General features: G+C 41.4%; 2 protein-coding genes across 14 annotated transcripts in view; one reads left to right on the plus strand and one right to left on the minus strand.

Annotated features, from left to right (window-relative positions):
• Positions 1 to 626: 626 nt before the first annotated feature.
• rpl34 (ribosomal protein L34) lies at positions 627 to 12,751 on the minus strand. 3 transcript variants are annotated; one of them, XM_080298346.1, is made up of 6 exons: positions 12,639 to 12,751; positions 11,817 to 11,886; positions 3,208 to 3,279; positions 2,893 to 2,992; positions 922 to 1,025; positions 627 to 757 (listed from the first exon to the last, which is right to left on the minus strand). In XM_080298346.1, exons 3-6 carry the CDS (start codon positions 3,270 to 3,272, stop codon positions 673 to 675), a joined length of 354 nt encoding a protein of 117 aa, XP_080154472.1. In that variant the 5' UTR covers positions 3,273 to 3,279; positions 11,817 to 11,886; positions 12,639 to 12,751; the 3' UTR covers positions 627 to 672. The 3 variants fall into 3 exon arrangements, with proteins under 3 accessions (XP_080154472.1, XP_026017604.1, XP_080154471.1); XM_026161819.2 differs by lacking the exons at positions 11,817 to 11,886; positions 12,639 to 12,751 and adding an exon at positions 3,712 to 3,807; XM_080298345.1 differs by lacking the exons at positions 11,817 to 11,886; positions 12,639 to 12,751 and adding an exon at positions 3,390 to 3,731.
• Positions 12,515 to 24,915, plus strand: part of LOC113018628 (sodium/potassium/calcium exchanger 2) — a 48,996-nt gene continuing 36,595 nt past the window's right edge. For 2 of the 11 annotated variants that reach the window (XM_080298339.1, XM_080298335.1), the window contains exons 1-2: positions 12,521 to 12,980; positions 14,035 to 15,111. In XM_080298339.1, coding sequence (XP_080154465.1) covers positions 14,209 to 15,111 — 903 coding nt within the window. In that variant the 5' untranslated portion in view covers positions 12,521 to 12,980; positions 14,035 to 14,208. Of the gene's footprint in view, positions 12,981 to 14,034; positions 15,112 to 24,915 lie in introns of all 11 variants that reach the window. The other 9 variants (XM_080298337.1, XM_080298338.1, XM_080298334.1 and 6 more) reach the window with 8 other exon arrangements.

Genomic DNA, 24,915 nt, shown 5'->3' on the forward strand with positions numbered 1-24,915 from the left:
CCTAAAAAAAAAAAAAAATAAGTGTAGTTTTCTGTTCCATTTACTTGCGATCAACTACTGATCGCTCACATAATGCACAGGAAACTCAAATACCTCAAAAACACAGCTGTATGTTATGCTTGGACATGAAGTACCCTATCATAGCAAATGTCTTCTTCAGCAGAACTGAACCTTTAGACACTGCAAAACATGTCACAAAGGGCCCCATGAACACAACCAAGATCTGAACCTGCTAGCACCCCAAATGAAACAGAAGGCAAAAAAAAAAAAAAAAAAAAAAAAGGTACTGCAGTTTGATCCTAGGTGCACGCTTTTCTTCTCACAGTCCAGACATTTTTGAAGACTCCCTGTAACAGTCCTGCTGTCCAAACATGTTATTGTAACATCTTTAGTGATAATTTTGCATTTGTTAAACATGTATGCAAAAATTTATTTCCAGTTGCTTCCTTAATCCTGAGGGATCAACACAACAGATAGCTCTGCATGTGTGAGGTCCCCCTTTAACCAGGGACCTGGCACAAGACCAGAGGAAAAAAAAACAAATCTTTGAAATAGACCCCAAACACACAGACTGTTCAGCAATTTCAATAAAAGAAAAAAAAAATGCTGCGACTCACAACATGTAGTGGATTTGTTTGACATTTTTTTATTGTGGCAATACAAATACACAGTTTACTTTGACTTCTGGCTCTGTGCCTGTGCCTTGAGCACCTTGACAACGATCTTCTGCTCCTCAATCAGGAAGGCACGCTTGATCCTAATAATAAAAAACAAAGGAGATCAATTAACATAATGAATTAGCTGATCACAGCATACCTAACAAGTTTGTATTTTAGTGCTTTCAAATTAAAGTTTGATGCCTGTATCAATCTATTTTCTCAGTAACAAGCATCAGAAGATGAAGGGAAGTGCATCTTTTACCTGTCACGCACACACTTGGCGCACATGGATCCTCCGTAGGCCCTGCTAACGTGCTTCTTGGTCTTGGAGAGCCTCATCAAAACTTGAGGTCTAACAGCGCGAATCTGTAAGAACACAGATATGGATGTTGAGAACAATGGAGGAACAAGCAACTGCAGAGTGACACTTTCAGCAGCACAACCTAGAAAAAGCTGGGCTCAAGGCAGTTGAGCAATTTTATAAGCTCACTTTATAAAAGCACGCTGCCGTGCTTCCCTGGATTCAGACCTGCCTGCAGTGGATCACACAGTGCTGATGACACAAAGCTGTAGGGGTGAACTGGAGGAAGGTGGATTTATATATATATATATACTGCTCTACAAATGATGGTCACTGCAGTGATGTTTTTAATATGACCATAGAAAGATCTCATAGTTATCTGAAGAACAACCACAGCTAGCTTAAACACCAGCAAGTTTCTTGCATTGAGAAAACTCAAAGGTTTTATCAAAAGTGTACATTTAATGTACTCAAGAGTAGTGAGCAGCTTATCAAATGGTCAGACCTCTATTAAAACAATAACACCCCCCCCCCCTTAGAGTCGTTAGCGTAATCACCCAGGAACAACCCTAAAACAACCATGTTTCTATGTGTACACACACTTATTAATAATGTCCTTTCTCAACGTATTTGCACTTTCAAGTGTAAAAACTACTTATTAATACACTGAAATGTCCTTAATTCTCCTTATGAACCCACAACCACCAAAGCAAAGATGATGATGCACATATGTGCACTAAGAGGACCAGTTTGAAATCAAAGTTAACACTTTGAGGTATTTGTAACTTTTATAATAGCTGAATTAAAACCCATTTGAACTAAGGAACTTAAAAGAATTACAGAATAAAGTTTAACTGGGTGTCAAAACCCCGCATCCAGATCCCTCGAGCTGCCATACCACTCCAAGCTGTGGCGCCTGTGGGCTTTTCAACGTTAACCTACCTACAAACGATTTACTAAATTTGGCAGTTCTAACGAACACTTTGTTCCTGGCAGAGAGAGCGTGAGAACTAGCGCATTACCAACATGTTCTTTTATTTGCCTATTGAAAGAAATGACATATACCTGGTAACATTAGCTGAACCTGAAGTGGCATGTTGAGATCAACTGAACTTAAAAAAAAAAAAACCCACTGGAAACACTGGCACCATTACAAACCTAAGGCACCGTCTATAACGTGGAATTGGCACAAGCCATTAGGCAGTGGTTACAGGGAGTAATAACGTAGTACTCAGGAATAAGCAAACAGCACCAAGTGAAAAGCTTCTGCTCCTGTGAAAGTTGATGTCATGTGCACACAAAATCAGGACATCTCTACTGGTGATTTCACAGCAACAGAAGAAAAGGCATTCGTGGTTGCAGGGAACTGCAGGATTTTCCAAGCTACCTTTCCAGTCCCCAATCCAATGCAGAATGCTTACTTCACCGGATTAATGTAAAAATGTACATTTACAAAAAAAGGAGGAACAAATATACGCTGATGCTTCAACAGCTTGCTGCACTATTGTCTTTACTATAAATCAACCTCATCTACACTTGGCAGTGAGGGATGCTAAGTATCCTAGTCCAGCGGTCTCCAACCTTTTTTGCGCCACGGACCGGTTTATGCCCGACAATATTTTCACAGACCGGCCTTTAAGGTGTTGCAGATAAATACAACAAAATAAAACTAGTACCGGTACCGAAAAAAATAAGATTTATTCATAACACATGTGAAAAGACCCAGGAAACCGATCAAAACGATAACAAAATAACGCTGAAAACCATACATTTCACACCTGAGCCTCATCTCTCGCGGCCCGGTACCAAACGACTCACGGACCGGTACTGGTCCGAGGCCCGGGGGTTGGGGACTGCTGTCCTAGTCTACAAGTTCTGAAACACAAATTTAAACACAGAGCACCTTCTTCATGTTACAATGGATATACTTACTCCACGCAGTCTTCCTGGGCAGATGCCACATGCTGACTTGGGGGCCTTGCCGACCTTCTTAGTGTACAGGTACACAATACGATTACCAGGAGTCCGTGAGCTTCACAAAAGCAAAAAGAGGGTGGTTTAGTTTTCTTCAGAGGGACCATGCAAAACATCACAGGAGATGTGGTGTATCATAGTAGCTACTAGCCTATATACAACTACAGCTCCGTCCTGGCATTATGTATTCATAGTCAGGGTACCAGCTCTATATAGATAGACATGCAGTGAGCCAGGCATAGAAGCAAATACAACCGGAGAGAGTTTACTTACAGTCTGGTTTTGTTGGAGGCGGTGTTGTAGGACAACCTACGGCGGTAAGTCAGGCGCTGCACCATCTTGAAGCTGAAAACAAACAAAATTCAGTTAACTGTAGTACACACCGCTGCTATGCTAACCCTGCCCGCTAACAGAGTCCACTCCATTACTTTAATGTTGGCTAAGTAAACACTGACCGGACTTGTTAAACCGGCACTCTCGTTTAAGAGAAACATCGTCTGCAGCCAATTTATCCTTTAAACATGCATTTAAACGCTACTAAAAGCTAAAACACCTCCACCGGCTTGTGCTCAGTACTCAAGAGAACGGCCTTCTCATGTCACACAAAAACTATGTCGTTAAAATCCAGTAAGTCATGAAATAACCCCATAGTTCAGAGCAAAGAGCTCCCCTGAGTAGTATATTTACTTGAACTAGACCACATTAGTTTATTAAAACGTAGGATTACAGTCGATTTTAAACTCATTATGTTTCTGAGGAAAGCAGGGACCGCCATACCTGCTGTCGCCGTAACCGGAAGAGGAAGGAGCCAGGCGGATGATGGGGGTTAAACGGCGTCCATGTGCGCTTTTCTGCCCCCTGCTGGTGGCTTGCTGTTACTACACATCAAGTATAATGTAATTATTGTGTCCTTTAAACGGCTTTATGTCTATAATTTGAAATGAACGTTTCCTCATGATGAGATTTTAAGAAAAGTAAAATCCGCTGATATAAAATTAGACAGTCTTTAATCATATTATACTTTAGTGCTGTTTTGCAGCCTTTCACATTTCTGCTCAACACTTTAAGGTGTTACTATGTCAATATGATTGGAAGCAATAAATGGGGGGGGGGGGGGGGGGGGCTGCTCGCGTCTACTACTGGTTTACTTTCCACAGGCAGGAGACAGCAGCCCATTTTCAAAGTAAATATTATGAGTGGTCCAAACAAAGCACAGGTGGAATTACATTGGATTACATGAAACTTTATTTATCCCTCGGGTGGGTTCCTCCGGGAAATTCAGAATTACTGCTGATGTCACAGTAACCTAGTACAGTACAGTCATGAGACTTTAGGACCTCTCCTAACTTTTATTTAGCCAGGGTACTTAATTTTAAAGGAAATGCAATACACGCATTATCCAGTAGATGGTAGTAGACAGATGACAGATCATACGCAAAAACCGTGTTTTTGGGAATAGAAAATCTGTCCTTTGACATGCTCAGTCATCGTCTGAGAGAACAAAGTATTGCAAAAGGAAGTAATATAGACGGTGAGTGTATTAAGTCCAGTAAGGTTAAACAAAATACTTAAAAAAATTAAAAATATGTTTATTTTTCCATCATTTAAACTACAACCGAGGATCATGGAGGTGTTCGAGCAGACCCCAGCTGGGCTGGGATGACAAAGAAAAAAATTAGATTTATCATCACGTAATAATAATTAGAATAAATATTATTCTAATTATTATTATTTGTTTAATAAAGGTGAAAAAAATTATTAGTATTACAGTAAAAAGTCTGTGAGTTCGATGCCCAGACTGTCCGGTAATTATAAAATTATATACAATTTTAATTAATTCACAGAATTTTCTCTAATTTTTTATTGTGAGTCCACTGTAAAATAAACAAACAAACAAATAGGAATTCTTCTGTCATATAATAGTTTATCTATCCCCTAAACACTTTTGTGTACTAGCAGTGGGAGGGAATCTTTTATCAATAGCAAAATCTTTAAAACTTACAGTTTTAAACATAAAGTCAAAATATAAAATCTCTGCAATTCTTCACATTTTCCAAAGCTGCCCAGTTGGCCAAATTGGATTCTTTGCTGGGCCGATTCTGGTCAACCGGGCCTTATGTTTAACACCCCCGGTCTACAATGAAGATAAGTGTCCAAGCACGAAGCTCCCACCTTTTGGAGCATGGTAGTGGATATTGTTATTTTGGGGGATTCCTTCAATGTCTCACAGTCTGGGCAGCTTGAAACAATTCATTCAACGCCTGTTGAAGTCTGTGAGCCCTCGAGGTTAATCGACTAGAAGTAAACCTTTTACAGAGGAAAACAACTTGCAACTGAACAGTGATGAAAGATGTTGGGGAATCACTTCGTACAGGAAGTTATTTCTATTTAATTATTACTAGTTTCTCAGGTCAAAGATTTGCTTACTTTTTCCACTGCACACTGTGTTTTTGTTGTTGACTGAAAAACAGTTTTTATGTTGTTGCCAGTCAGCACTTCCATAACATTAGATTACCTTCAGTGAAAGTCACTGTTTTCAAAGAGGAAAAAAGGTTTGGCTTGTCCAAATATGTCATAAAAAGTCAACATTTTCCACTAAGTGCACTTTCTTCATCACATCACCGTATAGCAAAGATGGTGATAAAACAAAAGTCCAGGTATTTGAACAACACACCTTACCTGCTGCACCTCTAAAGATGAGAGAAAGGACTCAAAATGGCTCCCTATCAAAAAGTTGGGCTTTGTCACAAGCAAGCCAAGCTTGCTTTGCCGCGCTCAGCCAACAGATGGAGAGCTTGGCAATCTTTTACACGAAACATTTGGCAAAGGCAAAGTTCAGCGACAACACTCTGAAGAGTGTGCTGGCATCTTACGAGTCCATTTTAAGGGCATTGAACTGTCTAGTTTGGTGCTTAACTTAGACCTTGTGCCAAGTTTAGCAGTATTTCGTACTGTCTTTGAAGGTGAATGAGTTTAAATATTTTCTGCCTTTCTTTACAATAAAAATGACAGCCTATACAATTCAATGATGCTTAAAGTGAAATTTTTGAAAAGGGTAAGTTAAGGGAGAAAATCACCTTCAGTTCCTTTACCTGTGTATTTTGTGAAGGTTGGGAAACTGTCTAATTTGCTCTAAGATTTCTGTGTGATTAATAAGAATAGCCTCTCACACTGCTATTGTTCTAAAACCTCTTACTGCTGGTGACCTCTGAAGGTCGAAGCATGTTCCTCCTGATCTGTTAAGGGACCGACTTGATTAAGTCCAGATGTGACGTGACCTGGGATTAACCCATTCTTCGGTCTTCTACAAAGGATGCCAAGGAGATTTGCACCAACACCAAGGGACACCAAGGCTCACGCACACTTGTCCAAATAATTAGTAACATCTGCAGCTGGCACTCTGTCTTAACTTCGCCAAAAGTAATTATTCTAAAACATTAGAAATGTAGGTGTTGATCCAGCAAAACATCAACCGATTCCTCACAATCTGAGAGGATGTGACTTCTCTGTATTTTAAAGACCCCCCGACCCCCCTCCGTCAGTCTTGACTTGTCAAAAATGAACCATATCACCTTAAGTGCACTTGATTACGCAACCCTCTCCGACCCCCCCTCTCCACATCTCCTTGGGCCGTCTGTGTAATCTGCTGAGATTTAAACCTGCTGCTCCTGTTTAATAAATCCACTGCGATTAAAATAGGATTACAGCTCTGCTTTCGCCTTCCTAATGACATCGGCGCATGAAACATTTTTTGACTTTTTTTCCCCTCACTTGTCTGGTTTTTACCCCGTCTCGTTCACCCACACCTCCTGCTCGTCGAAACCAGACAGACAGCACTGATGTATCCCCCCCCCGCCCCACCCCACCCAACATAAACTCACTGCCGCCCAGCAGGTCAGTCCATCTGTGGGGCTGTTGACATAAGGATTAACCTTATAATGCAGCACGCACCCTGTATCAATGCCGTGCCCCTTCACACCACGCTTCTCAATAGCAGATAACAGCCAAAGAATATTTGCTGCACTGTCAGGTTGTTATTTACTCAAACCCGGCACTCATCAAACATCCATGGATAAAAAAAAAAGCCATGAAATATTGAAAGGCATGTTGCACCACCAAAGGTCACAAGGACACCCCGCACGTGCTGTCCCTCCTGCTTTTAGAAATGTGACATGAGGGATGAAGAGAGCAAATCGATATGATTTTTTTTCTTGCTTGTTCTGCTTTAGCATTGCCCCGCCATTATTAAATACAGTAAGGTCACAAAAGGCAAAGATTGATTGGATTTGCTTCAGGTGACTTCATGACCCCGGCACAGAAATCCATTCATGATAGTATTTCTTACTTTAATGCACAATGTAGCTTTAAATCAAGCCCGAGTGTTAATGTGCGGGGCTTTTTGAAGTTTCCTCTGAACCTTTAGGGTAATGACATAAAAGGCACACGTAGGAAATTCAGCTTTTTGAAGCATCTCTGTCACTTTCCAGACTATCTTGACCATAACACACTCTGGAGGACACACTAGTTAAATTCAAAGTACTGAACAATTATATAAAAATATAGTTAAGATTAACCAGGTCAAAAATACAAAACCGCCATTTCGCTGTGGTTCAGGTCATGTTTTGTTTTTAATTTAAAAGAGTTTCAGTTTTATAATTAAAAGTTGCACGCAGCAGGGTGGTCTGGCTCTCTTCCCCAGTATACCTCTGTCCTGTCTTCCTCAGCCCAAACTGGTCACGGTAGATGGCTGCCACTTCCTGGTTCTGCTGAAGGTTTCTTCCTGTGAAAAAGGTGTTTTTCCTTCCCACTGTTGCCAAGTGCTTGCTCCTAAGGGTTTGTTTGATTGTTGGGGTTTTCTCTATTATTTTTACCCTACAATACAAAGTGCTTTGAGATGACTGTTATTTTGTTTGGGTACTATATAAATAAAATTGAATTGAAAGCACCATGTCCAGTGACTTTTAAGGTCAGGAAGCTGACTTCTTTAGGTTTCATTGAAATGTTTCAGCAATACTGGGAGGATTGCACGTGTTTCGATTCCCTCAGAATAAACTTTAATGAGTTTTGCTTTACGGTCTCAAAAATTTGAACAGATTTCAGTTTGCTCAGTATTGTGGTTTATTTCCAAATAGCTCATAATCGACACTCATAAAAATGCAGAAAGTGCTGACTGCAATTTGACTCAATGTAAATTTACAGGGGATTTTTCAACACAAGTACAATGTAAAACATTAAAGTTATTGGAATCTGGTCAAATGACATTTACTTGATTGGTATACATTCAATATTTTCCTTAATGAATAATTATTTGGATAAATCAACCTTCTGATTTCATATATTTCAGTTGCACTTTACTTAAGACTATTGCTTTATACTTATGAGGGCAAAGAAAGTTTTGTTTGAGTGCAGTGACACGCACAACTTCAGCGGTACTAGCAAACATCAGCACGTTAATGATGTAACACCTTCACCCCATCCTAGTACAACGAGTAGTTTAAAAAAATAAATAAACAAAAGAAAATACAGAAATCAAAAATTACAAACCAGTTTGAAAAGTTTTGGACTAACGTGCGCTAACATATACCATGAAAGCAGGGTTTCACTTTCACAGTGTGTGCTTGCATCTAATCAGCCCAGCACCCGGCGATCAAACCTGCTTGTGGATTATCGTTTCGTTAATCCCTTTTGCACTACTTCTGCTAAAATGAATCCCCCCCCCCTCATTTTAAGACAAATTGGTCCCGCCCACATTATCTTGGAACAATCTTGGTTTTATGCTGAGCTTTGAATATATTTATGCTGCCATTTTTGCCACTTCCTGAGCATCTCATTTCCACCTTTTCCTAAGGAGCAGGTGGTCTGTTCAAGCCTCTTTGTAGAGACTTGTGGTTGTGATGGGTGGGGTTATTAATTTGGGGCTTTCGACATCTAATCCAGAGAAAGTCTTTTAGAAAAAGCTTATCTTGAGACTCCAATTTCACTTCTTTCCTCAGCTATAAGAGCAAAAAGCTTGTTTAATAGCTCTAACTCAGTACTTTGCTTTAGTCAGTTGTACTTCCCTCTTCACCAGAAAAAACTTGCTTGGTTATCATCACCCTATCTATCCGCCCCACCGTGCCCCAATGCCCACAAATCCTTACAACAATGTGGGACACAAAGGCTTGGATTTAGCTGTCAGGCCAAAGTGAGGGTAGGTTGGGTGGGCCTGGTGTGGAGGGGAGGGGTCATTTGTTTTTGTCACAGTACCTATTTCAGACATATCAAAACAACTGCCACCATCACCCTTCCTCTGTACCGCAACCCAAATGACCCGTGACCAGTCATCACTTTTATCCTCGACACGGAGCCAGATTGTGAGCGCTCGGTGCTGGGGGTGTAGAAGAGAGGCTTGCGTGTGTGCTGTGGGACTATTGTTGAAAAAGAGCTGACAGCTTGGATGGGATCTCATCTGATAGGCATAAATATGGACGAATTGAAAAACACGCTTACAGACAATATGGTTGTGTTGGAGACAACCCTGAAGAAGTCAAAAACATTTAAAAAGCCTGTTCTGAGTTGTATGATCTAGTAACCAGGCACATACTTGTCCGTCCAGATCTGTAGTCAGTTTGCAGCCATGATCTCACACTGGCTCAATTATAGCTTAAGTAGAGCCCGACTGATACTGAATTTTTGTTGGGCGAGTTTTTAAAACTAAAGATATCCAATATGTCTGTATTTCAGACAATGTTCACATTCATACTGTATAAATGCAATATGTAATATTTATCACTGTTTAACTTTCCAATAATGGTGCTAATTTCACTTATAACTTGCACCATCGTGTGTCTACCTGTGATGCTGCTCTACTGCATGTGCAGCAGGACTGCAAGTGTGAATGAAATAGGCTCATGTTTTCCCACCAGTGTTCCCAAATTAAAGTGTGGCCAAATCGAACAGAGAAGTGTGTTTTTCAAGAGACTGCAGGACAAAGTCATTTAGACCTTTGACCACCAAATTCTGATCACTTAATTTGCAAAAACCAAGTCAGTGCTTCTTCAGCAAATGTAAGATATTTCCTGAGACATTTCATGCATGTCTATCCATGAGAGAGAAAACAACATGTTTCTGTCCAGTCCAGGATGTGCTGCTGGTGTGGAAGCATGAAAATGGCTCAGCTATTGGCCATTTGGTGTCATTAAATCAATACTTAGATCAGGTTTCTTGATTTACTTTCACACCTACCTGGACCCAGGCTATAGGGGGAACTCCACAGGTTTTTGCATTATTAATAAATTTGTAGATTTACAAAACAACCAGTACAAGAGCTGCTCACTTCGCAAATAAATCCCTTACCAAAAACCATAATGGTTACTGGTCACAAAAGATCATGCTATCAATAATGTGATGTAAGTTAAATCTCTCTGCCTCTGTGTGTTTCCTGTTAGGTAACAAGAAACAGCCACAGGGTACAAGAGAGGTTAGCAGAGGGGGAAATCAATGAGGTCAGTGAATCGTGATTTGTCATACAGCACCAGACCATTAGTGTCACACATACTTTGTCACACTGCATAAAGATTATTTGTCTGTGTCAGTCCAACAGGAATTGTCCCACAGGCTACTAAGTAGCTGGGGACTTATTTGACATGAGGGGGAATCATGGCTACCCCGTGTACTACTGCAGGGTTTTGTGAGATGAAGAGGTGGCATGGGCTGACATATTAAAAAATGAACAAATTGGAATATGACGCTCATCCATCCATTCATTCATTTTCAGCTATTTATCTGGGTCTGGCCTGCAGAGCAGCAGTCTGAGGAGATGTCTAGACTTCCCTCTCCCAGGCCACCTTCTCCAGCTCATCCGCTTGTCTGTGGGGACACCAAAGGAGACTGGTATAGGCAGCAGAGAAACATGTTCCACCCAGCATGTCCTGGGTCTCATCCAAGTCTCCTCCCAGCTGGGGATACCTGAAACATCTCACCTAGAAGGCATCCAGGAGCCATCCTAATCAGATGCCTGAAGCACCTCAACTGGCTCCTTTCAGTGTAGAGGGGTACATACTCTACTTGCCACTCTCCAATAAAGCTCATGTGATCTTTAAAGTTTATAAAAAATGACCATATTAGATTTAAAGTTGGCCACTGTCGTCTTTCAGGTCTTGCAATCATTCGCCTCTCGATCACTGGAAGTCGTCTGTGAAGGTTCTCAGTCATCCAGGTCATCGTACTCTAAGGAGCTTGGAAAGAAAAGCGTCTGGACTTCATTAAGTTGCTTGAAGACGTTTCACCTCTCATTCGAGAAGCTTCTTCAGTTCTAGGGTCAAATGGTGGAGAGTCCCAGATTTAAACCCTGTGGGAGTTTCCCCCCGAAGAGGGACAAAGGACCCCCTTATGATCCTCTACCTAATCACATGAGCCAAGGCGTGAAAATGGGTGTAGGTCACAATCAGCCAAGGTTTCAGGTGAGCTAAATCTGCTATACTCAGTTTCTGTTTGCATTGCCTCCAGGTGGGCTGGAAACATTACAACAGACAGAGACAAGTCCCAAAAGACACAAAAGAAACATTTCCTATTTAAAGAATGTGAAATTATTTTTCTTTTATAAAGGTAGTTAAACGTGATGATTGAAAGAGGTGTTAAGGTAACTGGCTTAAGTGTGCAGATTAATCCATAATATATTGTTCAACTCTTTGCCAAGTAAATGTGAAGGGGAAAATGAATTAGTGAAACTGCAGGAAGTAGACAATTGCTGATATGGGATTTTTAAGACTGATATCGATTTTTGGTGATTTGAAAATTTGAAACATTCGCCATTTTTTCTCCTCTTAGACACATGATACATTAACAGGTTTCCCTTAAAAAAAATTGCTAAATGTAATTATTTAAGTGGATAACTCTTTTACCTTTTCTCCGACTGCTGGGATGAGCTGGTTGTTTGTGTTTTGTCCTGTGGCCAACAGAAGAAAGCGCCCTCTAGCGGACAAAATATGCAATATCAAAACTCATGAAGGGTGTTTCTTCCCTGTCATCTATCCAGTGCCACCCCCCCCCCCCCCCCACACACACACACACCCCACCACCAATAAAAAATAATATAGGTAATCAAGTAGCTAATCTGGGGGCTGATGTATTGATCGCGCTCTACCAGGAAGTAAATGCACATTATTACAAATCAGTCCAGTAAATAATCATGCGGTATAGTTTAAACATACAAGCAAAAGAAAGAAAACAGAACAGCTGCGTTTTACTCTTGTTTTCTATATCTTGAGGTAAGCCAAGCTAAGCTGCTGGGGCAGAGCCTCTTCCACGATGAACAGAAAGATGTGACAGCGGACCTGAATGATCTCATTAAACACTTGGCAAGAAACCAAACCTTCCCAAAACCGAGCAGAGGTGTAATTTGGGGGCGGGGGGGTTTAAAAAAAAGAGAGGCTGAATTCTATCTGGAGCATGCTCTTTAAAATGAGCGGTGCTGCATCGCTTGGCTCCAGGGTTATCTTTAAGAAATGGATCCATCACGCGCATGTAACCTTGAGGTGACCCCAGCCATGCACACAAATTTTCTAAGCTGAGGCATATCCACCTGTTCCGCCATCGGGGGAGGGGGATCAGTGGAAATACTGCCTTTGCTGTGTAACCACGGCAACTCCTCCCTCAAAATGAAACATCACCAACGCCCCCACTGCGTGATCAGCGGAGGGACGGATGCGCTGTCTGCCGCTTACCTGGCTTTAATAATAAACCGCCAGGTTCACGTGGTCAGCCCTGCCCAGCACAATATTCTGCCACTTTAGAGAGGTCGTTTCGACTGGGAGATTTTTTTCTCTCTTTGTCATCCCAGACGGCAGAGATGCTGCTGCTGCTCTGAGGGAGAGAGGTGAGCGCATTCTTCACCTCCCCAACACTCACCCCACCCCTCAATCTAAAGCTCCTCCTCTGTCGCTGGAGAGCTCAGACCGGTCACACTTTGCTCAATGAGAGCAAGAGGGCAACGGAGACGATTTCCTAATTTCAACCTGCTGCAACTGCTGCTGTGCCGTGCGGCTGTTTTCTCGCCTCTTTCAAAGGTAAGGACGCGGTCTGCAGCCTGTCCACGCGTCATGCTCCGCGGCAGGGAACTTAACGTTCGTGAGGGTGATGCTTAGAGCTGTTTCTGATGTGGTGATACCCCTGAAAGGGCGAATGCATTAATGAAGGGCAGACGGGGGGAAAGAGCTGTCAGTGGGGCTGGTATGTCAGACCATCCGTGCAGCATCAGTGAAAAGTCAAATAGGACACGGCGTGCGTGTTTTGATGTGCTTCCACTTGCGCAGCGTCGTCGGAGGCTACATGTTTACAATCTTGGACTGCAGCCCTGTGGTGTCCGTAAACCGTCGGCCTTTTGCGTTGATATTGTCCCAGGAAATAGATAAATACATTTAAAAACTCATTATGATTTTTGTTGAACAGCTGGATAAAATCAGAATTGAAAGGGTTCGATCAGGATCAGCTGCAATCAATCTGTCAGTGAGATAAGTTTTCTCTCTGCTCGCATATCTTGTGGTTTGAATTGGTTTACTTGGAAACGTGGAGTGCTGTTGATTCAGAAATACACTCGGTAGTAGGGGGGCTTATGGTGTTCCGCTGTGAGGCCAAAAATGACAAAGTCATGGTGGATTTGCGTGCAAATGTTCAGACTTCAGATCATGTGAATTCTGCATGTATTTTTCCTTAATATGCGTCTTTGTTTAACTGCTTGCCTCCATCCTCTCAGATGGAAACAGTTCAAAACAGTGTCCGTGTCATATGTATTAAAAATGCTTTAAGCAGAGTAAGCCGCACGTGCATGGCTCTAATTCTTGGATCTTGTTTGCTACATGTCTCCTTCTAGCCTGATGTTTTTTGGGGAGTGGGTTTATAGTGGAGTCTTCCACAGTGACACTGATTTACTGGTTGTTTAATGTTAGTGTGTTTAGTTTGACTATGATAGAATGATTACAAATTAATAATTTGTAATCATTCTTAGATTTTTAGGACCACTAATAACCAACCAAATAAACCTTGTGTAAAATATCAAAATCACCTCTTCAATTTCCCTCACTCGGTATTCTTTTTTTTTTTCTTCCTTGTTCTGTCCATCAGAGGCGAATATGACGACATCATTTGGCAAACCAGACCCTGGGAAACACCTACTGTCAATTCAGTTAGTTTGAAACCAAACACGACATGATGCGTTGTCTCCGGTGAAACTTGCTCCGCCACTCTCCCCTCTTCTGCGCACCTATTGAGAGAGAGGACACCAAAAGCTGCATAGACATGGGGTCAGATCAACCCTGCATGGATTCTCCAGAGCCAAGACCCATATTGGGTCCTGCCTGTAAGCAGCTGGGCCGTCGGTGTCTGAGGAAAAAGTTCAGGCCCACACGAATCTTGGGGTTGGCCTTCAGTCTGGTGGCCTTAAGTGCTGTCTCCTACAGTGCCTTTGCCTGGAACTCAGGAGGTGTCAGCGAGCCAGTGCTCCCCCAGGAGAGTCTCCATCAGTCGGCCCCACACAGGACCCTACTTTTTACCCAACACCAGAGAGACCCCAACGTGTCAGCTGACATGCCAATAGCCATGAAATCTACAGCAGATAGCAACGACAGCCAGGGGGAGTACCCACCAGACATTTTTACCCTCTCCCAGAGGCGCCAAGGAGCAGTGGTCCTCCACATGTTTGGCATGATCTACATGTTCATCGCGTTAGCCATCGTGTGCGACGAGTTCTTTGTCCCGGCGCTGACAGTCATCACAGAAAAGCTGACCATTTCCGATGACGTTGCGGGCGCCACCTTCATGGCTGCGGGAGGATCAGCTCCAGAACTCTTCACCTCCGTCATTGGCGTTTTCATCTCGCACAGCAATGTGGGCATCGGGACCATCGTGGGCTCGGCCGTCTTCAACATCCTCTTTGTCATTGGGATGTGCGCCATCTTCTCCAAGGAGATCCTCAACTTGACGTGGTGGCCGCTCTTCCGTGACGTATCCTTCTATATCCTGGATCTGATCTTGCTCATCATCTTCTTCCTGGATAACGTCATCTCCATGTGGGAAAGTATCACGCTGCTCACGGGCTACGCCGCCTATGTGATCTTCATGAAGTTCAACAGCAATGTCGAAGGATTTGTCAAAGATTGCATGAACAAGAACCAAGTGGTAGAAGTAGAGGTACAACCCAAGGTGAGTTGAAATGATAGTTTCAAACAATAAAGAAGTTAAAGTAGGTGTGCAGACGTTAGTTTTAGTATTTTTGGCTGCTAGAAATGACCTCGGATGTCTCCTCTGGTATGGGCACATTCATCCCTTTCAGTCATTCCACGCAGCTTTAGATGCTACTCTAATAAAGTCAGACTTGCTCTGATAACCCAAACCTAAATTGTCTGTGGAGACATGCTTTAAAATGATATGTATCTAACGCCTTTCTCTCAAATAGAACCATTGTCTCCTCACTTATCTCTTAGATCTTCCAGCATGTGACTGGTGATGCCAAACATATGCTTTACTGTCTTCCATCGCACACGCTCATTATTTCAAAAATAATCAAAACTCTGTGGGCGTTGAGGATGGAGCACTTTCAACTGCTAAACTGATTGTACATCAGTATGATTCACTCGTCGCTGCTGTGCAGGGCTGGCATACTGTATTCCACTGTGGGATTAATAAAACAGAATCAAATGTGTAATTCTGGGTTAAGCTCTACAAATTGTTTCCCAGTCTGACAACCAAATGCTTTGGAAAATCTCAGGAGCGATTTTCTTTCTTTCTTTCTTTCTTTCTTTCTTTCTTTCTTTCTTTCTTTCTTTCTTTCTTTCTTTCTTTCTTTCTTTCTTTCTTTCTTTTTTTTCTCCTGCAGTTAAAGATTTCTCACATAAAAAACCAAACTGTCACGTGAAGCGCACAAACGCACGCAGCTTGATGAGGTAAACCACGCCAAGTAAATGGCTTCAGAATTGGCACGGCAACCCTGTGTGAGTGTCTTCACATTTACTCTTAAGTGGAATTCTTTTTTTTTTCTTTTCCTTCCTCGCTTGAAGGCTTAAACATCAAATACTTCCCGGATAAAAACAGTCAAAATCGCTGTGTTGCTTCATTTCACTTTCACCCCCACCACCAATGACACTTGAGGGCAAAAGACACCGCACTGCAATTTGATACTTGTGTAGAGATTATCCGGATGAATTTAGATTTCTTTGTGACATGAGATGGAAATGAAATTTGGAGAAGGATGCATTGTAAAGCTTTCACTAAATCGGGATTTATTCTAAGTACATAAGTGATATTTAAACAGCAGGTTACACAATGCTGAGGGAAAAACTCTCGAAGTCGGTAGCACCTGTCTGCTGTTCAAAAACTTAAACGCTTAAATAAACTGATCTGTTCTTTTCTTTTTTTGTTTAAATTCACCCACTTCATGTAAGCAGTTACCTTTTGCACCTGTGTGCTGTTTAAGCTGTATTGTTTTCATATAATGCACAAGAAAAAAACTGCGCTTGCCAAGTGCCAGAAAAAGAGTCAGTTGACCTTGAATTGCAATGGATTCTGGGAACTTTGGCTCAGAGAAGCTTGCGCGTGTGTTGTGTCTGTCGTTAAAGCAACTTCTAACAGAGGGGAGAAAAAAAATGGGAGCAAGACAGATGCTTCGATTAAAACCCTTCATCATCTCAGCATTCCTTACAACAAACTGAGCTTTTTCCTCTCTCTTATATTGAGGACAGCGATACGACGCTGCAAGTCTCAGCATCCGCCCTTATGAAGGAAGCAAAATGTGTGAAAAATGCCAATATTATTATTATTAAATAATTACTTATATAGGCTGTCTGTTGACCTCTTTTTGTTTTGCAGTCTGGGTCGACAGGGTTAATAGAACTGCAAAGGCACAAATATTATTAGAACATAATCATCTAAACACCCTTGTTTAATCAAGCTTTGACACTTTCGGGACGTGTGTATTTCAAGGCACGAGTGTTATTTTGAGAATTAATTGATACGAGCAGGCGCGCGTGTGTATGTGTGTATGCTCAAGTTCATACGTGAGCGATGGATGGTACGATGAGTCATAAAAATGTTAGGCAAGATAAAACTGAGTCTTATTTTTGCTTTTTTTGTGATGAACTGAGTAGCCCTTAAATCTGTTCATTGTTGTGGATATGTTCAAAGGTGTTCCTAATCCTCCATACAGCGGTGCGGTGCAGTCTTGCAATGGAAGGGACGCTGGGCTGTATAGTTATGTCCCATGTCCTTGAGTAAAACACATGGTTTAACAAAGGGGGGGCTTCCCTGAGATTATTTGGTTCTTTAAGAGATTGGGGTGTCACTTTTGTGTTACTGTTAAACAGGAGAGAAATGTTGTGCTGTGATATGTGAGGGTTGCTTGGTAAGATAATTGGCAGCTAGCCGTTTAATCCTGCATGTATGCCGTAAGTGCTATGAAATATTAGATCCTGAGTTTGACGTGAACCCCCAGCTTGGTGTTCTGCATTTAGAAGTCATCCGTGAGTTTTGTACCATCTGTGACTGCTACCTTTCATCACATTACATAACTGCTTGTACCACGTTCTTGCTCTTTTTTTTTTTCTTTTTTTTTTGTTTCTGTCACAAAGGGTTTCTTTTGTGTGTCTTGTTTATTCTGCTCCCAGTAACATAAAAATAGATGACTTTGTTTCTCGTATTTTCACAGAAAGTAATGCTTTAGCTTCCAGGCAGAAAGTTAACCGGTGAGAGCTTTGTTGGCTTTTCGATCACTGGACAAATCAGAGGTGTCAAACTTTTTTTCTCCTTTCTTCTTTTTTATTTAATCCCGTGGGCCTAGATTTAACATTTTTAGTATGACAATAAGAGAACTGCCACAGCTACGCACAGGCTACTGAAAGTTATATGCGTACAGTTGTTTTATCATCAGTTTGTGCAATTTTCTATAATCTCTTAATCCAATTTGCACAACTATGAATGGTCAGCACTTACCCCGACCTGGACATGCAGTAAAATAGGAGAGCAGCACCTTTGAATTTTAACAAGTTCAAGGCTTCACGTTGTTTGGGGAGTGAAAACATATGAAGGGTTTCACACTCCTTCCAGCAGGCTAATCTTGGCTGCACTTGAAGTTTAGTTCAATCTTATTTACCAGGCAATGAATGAATTACTTGGAGGTGGAAAATAAACTCTGCTAGCACAAGTGAATGGATGCATTCACTCCCAAAATATGAATCTTAAAGAATGTTTTCAAGTTTATGTGACTACTAGCAGAACATTAGCATTTAGCATTAACGTTCTTTGGGTAACATCAGACTAGTTAGGTGCAACTGATATGATAAGTTATGGCAGTTTGACATAGCATGCTCATCCTTTAAGTTTATATTGCTAACATAGCTGTAATTTTAGCTCCTGCTTTCTCTCCATCATTGCACAAGAGACAGCACCAGCTAAATTTACAGCTAAGCTTACAGTACTGCATGTCGCTAACTTTGCTAAGTTTTCAAAGTAGCCTGGAAAGCTAATGGGTGCTAATGCTAAGGAAGCTCAGTTTATTTTAGTGATCCCTTTCAAATATATCTGGTGTTATAAAAGGCAATGCTTAAACAATTTATTGGAATAAGTGATGTAAAAGCTTAGTAACACACATTGTAAGACCACATGTCCACAACTTTGAAACAAGCAGATATTGGAAGGAAGCATTTACCTTTTCATTTCCTGATGGTAGCTAGTACTTCTGTTTACCTAGTGAGTAATTAGCTGTTGCTTAATCTCACAATAAGTACACTTGCCCACAGAGTTGGGTTGCTACCTTAAGGCCATATTAACTTCTGTGGTATAATCCTTACCTGCTGTTAATGAGTTTTATTCTTCTTATTTACTGCTATTATTGTTGTTATTGTTGAAATTTTGCAGTAAGGATTTCAAAACAGATAATAAGAAATATTTAATTTCTTCATATGGGATGAATCTTAACCAGTATCTCTCCAGGCTTTCTGAAGTGTCTTTCAAAGTCTTTATTCAGATTTTAGCTCATTTTCAGTCCAGTCCTTCTACCTGGCAGTTTTCAGAAGAATGTTTTTTAAGACAACATTAATACTTACACTGACCTATGAATCATGGCAGCATACGTGGCAGGACTAAAAAGATATGTACAGCAGATTAACAATAGCGGAAATTCATGTGCTTAGGAAAAATATCCGGCAAGGACCTGACAAATTTGTTGGGGCTGTTATCCCAGTTGAAAAGTAGCATCAGATTTTGACCCATTAGGCAATATCACCTGGAAAGCATTTGATTAGAAATATCGTAATTTTTCCGCATAGCATCGATCCTAAACACACTGCCACTGCAGTAGAAGCATACCTCAATTGGAAAAACACAAAGTGGAAAGTGTAAGTCATGGATTGGCCTCCCCATAGCCTGGACCTCAGCCTTATTGAAGCAGTGTTGGATCATCTTGACAGAGAAAAGATTAAAAGGCAGCCAACACCCAAAAAATTGCTTTAAAATGTCCTTTAAGAAAGAGAACTATTCCTTATTCCTTATTCTTAAAGAAATAATGTGTAAGCTTTCCTTAGAGTTCAGGTTGTGTTGGAAAAATAAAGGTTGTCTCTAGAGATAATGCTCATGAGAGTTGTATAAATTTTGTTTTTGCCTTACGGAAAAATGTGTATTCTCTAACCAGTTCCAAATGGAGTTTGACTCGTGGTATCCTTTAAATTTATAGAAATGATTATTTTGAAATACTGATTTCATAGTGTCAGTTCTGTCTCTAAAAGTATTGCAGAATATGTGTTTGCTTTCAGTATATGTTGTGTGCCACTGTTGTTTTGACATGTGCTGTATGCCTTAAGCTAAACTTCTCAGGATGGTGATGAAAGGTGACTTCAGCGTTGTGCATATCTGCGCCCTTAGCTATGATGGTTTGTGGGTCAAAGATGGGCCACTTTACTGTAACACTGCTGTTAACTTTCATCTGTTTTCTTATAGTGAATCTACTTAATGTGGTCCTGAATTAAGTGACTTTATGTGACAGAGTCAACTCAAGCCTGTGTACAGTTTGATTGCAAAATGCTGGGTCACTTAGTATGTGCACTGGGGCCAAAGGAGGCCACCCAGTGCTTGATTAATTTTCCACCCCATCTAAATGCTTGTCACCCACACATCCAGTAAATCCTTAATGGGCAGACTGTACAGACACAGTTCGAGGTCGCAGTAGAAATAGTAGGTCTGTCTTTAGCCTCACAAGCTTGGATCGTCATGCCACTGCAAGATAGATAAGTGCTGCTCTTAACTTTGGCTATTTTTTACTGCAAAAACAGCAGATACGTGTGTAGTAGAGTTGGATTGGCATGCTGATGGTGTCCCACCACAGCAATCATTTGTCCAACAGCCCAGTAAGCCAAGCCAATCAATGCTGGCATCCTAACCACACTATAAAAAAGTAACTATTTAAAGAACCTAATCTGGCTGAACACGGACCAAAAAGGGTCTTTTGTCATCTGGAGGCCATCATCCTGACTGCCTCCTCTGGATCACCTTGCCTGGCTAACCCAGGCCTATTGCTATCACATTATCCTGTGACCTCTCACATTGTTTCAGCTGATGAACTGAAAGGCTGCTTTTGAAAATATTGGCTCAGGCAGATCCGATTACCCGACACTTTGCGCATGATGGTTTTATGAAAGACACGGCATTTCTGGATGAATGTGGTGAAGTCACGTTAAAGAAATTAAATGGTTAATGTCCTTGTACAGTGTACTGCATCATGCTATTCCACTAAACACAACAGCAGAGATCGTGAAATGAGAGATAAGTAACAGAAGGCTGTCAACAATCAAGCACAATAAAAAGTGTCACAGCAGAATTGAGATACTCGACCAGACCCTGCAGACTGGAGTCAAAGTCAGAATCTGCATTCGACCGTACTATTAGATTCCTGCTATCATCAGTGTCAGATGAGCCGGTGTGTATCGATGCAGTTGTTGCTACTGCTGAGATGGAAGGTGCGACCTCTGATGCATTACCAAGCTATAAATAGCGTCACGGAGGCAAGATCTTCCATCAGGACGTGCTTCAAAAGATCGGTTACAAAGCATGTTCTGTGCAGAGAGCAGACTGCTTTCCTCCCCGTGGATTTGGACATTCGGGCACCAGTGCTGCACATGCCGATGACGCTCTGCGCCTTCAGTATATTCACACATGAAAACCAGTTGTTGCATGGCTGCTTGCTGTGCGAGAACTCTTTGCCTCGTATTACGCATCCGTGGGATTATCTACCGTCATGACGGGCTGCACACTCCTTTTTAGCAAAGTCCAGATGGACACTGCTGAGCATAAATTATAAACTACATCTGTTTCATATTGCTATTTTAGGCTCGAAAGGATAATAAAAGTGAGTTGCCAGGCTAATTTCTGGGAAATCCTCTTGAAATGCGCATTTTAATTAGAGCGTGTTTTGTGCAAAAACGCAGGAAACATTAACCCCACTTTCCAGTGTACAGCGAGATTCTAGAGGATTGGGCGTCTCATCTCTGTCCTTCGGCTGCACGGTGGTGTACTTCTTTGAAAGTAGTGAGATTTATGGTTTTATCCTTTAAAAGCAAAGTTGTAGAAAGGACCTTGCTTTTGAGCAAAATGAAAAAGAGGCGCCGACGGAGTCAATAATCTTTCTGTGTGTTCATTTCAGGCCCAAGATTAGAGATGCTCACATAATGGTTAGTAGAAAAACCCTACAACTAATACCTGAGCATTGTTTAGCATGATGACTCATCAATCTTTTCATATCCTTTTATTTATTTTTTTTAAAGAAAGGTTAGTTTTCTGTGTTTTTTCCATCCGTTCGTGCCATTTTACAGTAATATGGACACATCTTTGTGAGCACATACAGTATAGAAATAGATGCAGAGAGAGAGAGAGACAAGTGCGCAGCAAGCAACAACGGAGCCAGAGTCCAATAATTTAAAAATAGAAAGCCTGCAACTTTGATCTCACCATGACGATGAGGAGTCCAAGTTTTATCATCCGTTCCAGCTGTGGCTCATTGTCTGAGGAGGGAGGAAGGGCTGAGCGCTACTGTCGAGCCAGTAATTAGTTTTCCTGTTTTGGAGGTTTTACCTTGTTGTTGGCCTGTTAGACAAGTCAATAGAGGTGGGAAGAAAACAAAGGTTCAAAAGAGAGTAATGGAGTGATCAAAACATACAGTGTCAACTTTTACAGGCTTGAGTGGAGGGCTGTTTAGTTTCTTCAAGCTGTCTTGGCTGTGTCGTACTTCCCTGCTAGAGCTCGGCTTTTGTTCACATTCAATTCATTTGCATTCAGTGATTATAATTGTACTAGCTGAAGTTTTTATTAACACCACAGGTTTCTATGACTCCTTTTTTATGTCGCTCTGAATAATCAATTGTGGGTTCCCCCTTCTTTCTTATCAGAGTGGACAGTGGCTCTTTGCTGCCTCCCCAGTGCCGGTAATGATTTGAAGGTGACCTCGTTTCGCAGTATTTTGTCTGTGCAGTATTCAAATGCATAAACTGGTGTGCTTAGAGCAATTTAAAAAAACCCCAAAACAAAACATTGAAGCTTATCATTTTTACCATCCGTGGAGCTGTTACGATTTGGGCCGTTTCCAGGATCTTCACAAAGCAAAAAGAAATGTGCACATGGCCCTTGATACCAAACACTTCCAAGTTAATTTATGCACATAAATCTCCTTTAGGACTACCTTATCTCACCCTGTGATGCGTACATCAATTCAGCTTTAACCTAAAGAGACCACTTATGTAATTAAACTGCAATTTTCTCCCTACACTCCGACGCAGCCAGTTACATGAGACTCCGTTTGTTCCCATATAGCGCATAAAATTAGTTGATTAATCCATTAGCTGACTCACAGAAAACTAATCTGGCCATTTTGATAATGAGGAGCAGGTGGAGAGTTTGTCTGGGGCACTGAAAATTCACATTTATTAGAACGTTGGTGAGTATGCGAGAAATCTGTAAACAATGCAGTGCTTGCTGCGGCCAGTTGCCACTGCACCTGTCACTTTCATTTGTCTCGTTCATCACTCTGACTTCACTCATGCGGTAAAGCCCGAGATCTCAGGTTTTGAATCTCCGCAAGTCAATTTAAAGACTCGTTATGTGTTATGTCTCTGTGCTTTGTGCAGCACCATGGACAGCACCGTCTCTTCTGCATACTTGAATATTAGTGACTGGAGTGATGGACTTTGTCTTTTATTATTTTAGACTCCAAAATCCCTTTAGCTTGGCGTTCTTGTTAAAGTCCACTGGTGTTAGCTTTACCATCAAGAGCAACCCAAGTGCGATCTGCTTAAAGGGTGAGGTTACCAGACTCACATGCTTTAAGGGTTTAAGTGAGTAAAAACATCTCCTTTTATTCATTTTTGAAAGAAATGCCATAACATTACAGTGGTTTCCCTCACTGATGGCTTTTTGAATAGGTTCCTTTAAAATTTCAATATTTTACCCCTTTTGAACAAGTTTATATGAAGCTCACATGGCCCCAAAAGGTGTCTTTCAAATTTCAAAGTGCCACCACAGACTTTTTATTCCACCAAGCTTTTATGCTCCTGGGGTTTTTTCTATTAGCTTTGATCCAGACTGGCTTTTTCAGTGTCTGTAGAGTTAAATCCTGCTGAGCAGATGAACCAGTATAGCTGCTGTTTGGATGTGAAAAAGTGCTTGAGCGAAGATAAATTGTTGCTTTTAGCCAACTCTCTGAGTAAATGTACATGAAATGACAGCACAGCTGTTGGCTTTAGCTCAGATTTATCGTGATTTTGTCAGGTGGCATTGCATTTAAAAACAAACCATAATTTTTAGAAGAGCATTGGCTATGGAAATTGCCTACAACTGCGATTTAAGTTTCATGAGGTGTTTTCACTATTTAATCCTTGGTTTGTTGTCGGATTGCAGTGGCATACAGGGGAGGAGGCTTTCCTTTAGTTGTTGGGATGTTGCCATCAAAAAAATGGGTTAAAAGGGACAACTGAATAGTGTTGTGTCTGCTCTTGCAGCTGACAACAGGACGTGTTGCATGCTTTGGTTGTAGCTGAGACCCTTTACAGATGGACTTTAAATGAGAAGAAGCTCTGGCAAACGCTTTTTGACGTAGCGGGCGGTGAGAGGTGGAAAATAATGTAAAGTTTCCCCTTTCGATGTGTAATTGGTGGGGCACTAGAGCAATAGAGGTTTTAGACAACCTTATATTTTCTCTTCCTTTTAAATCTCCAAGCTTAAAATAAAAATGCTAAAATGAATTTTCAGAACATGGGACCTTTGATTCAGCGGTGGAGAATTGGCAGAGACACAAAGTGTCTGATTGTTGAATGCTGCTTTATTTAATGGCCAACACAGAGGAGTGTAACATGAGGCTGTTTGTCTTTAAAGCTTAATGAGTTTGTATTCTGATGTGACCTAGACAGTCTGAACAGCTCTGGCTCCAGCCTTAAAGCTGTCTTTATTGGAGGCCACTTCTTTGCGCATTTGTTTGTAGACCTTGGGGTAATTTTAGCTCTGTGGGCTAGCAGGTATCGGATCATCACATATGATATGAACTGTTCTGAGTTCATACTGTAGGGTTTGTGCTCTAAAACTCACTATCACACAATGATGGGGTTCTTTCTGAATCTTGCTGTGGTGACTCAAGGTCATAAAAGTCGAGGGATTTCCACATTTAGTACTGCAGGATTCTGATAGAGGTAAAACAGTTCTTGAAAATGTCATACGAGAGCGTGCGTGTGTGCGCGTGTGTGTGTGTGTGTGTGTGTGCGTGTGTGTGTGTGTGTGTGTGTGTGTGTGTGTGTGTGTGTGTGTTTTTTTTTGTTTTTTTTTTTCCCCAAGGGAGAACCTGAAGGTGAACCGTTGAAGCTTGCAAGAAATTCAAAGCCTTTATTGATCAAGGGCTATTTTTAAAGTGGGGTCGATTAAATAATGTAACTGCACTGTAAAAGCATCATGTGAAGGGCATCCAGATGCCTGCCTCAGGGGTGT

The sequence above is a fragment of the Astatotilapia calliptera genome, chromosome 3, assembly GCF_964374335.1.
Source record: "Astatotilapia calliptera chromosome 3, fAstCal68.1, whole genome shotgun sequence".
Taxonomy (NCBI): Eukaryota; Metazoa; Chordata; class Actinopteri; order Cichliformes; family Cichlidae; genus Astatotilapia; species Astatotilapia calliptera.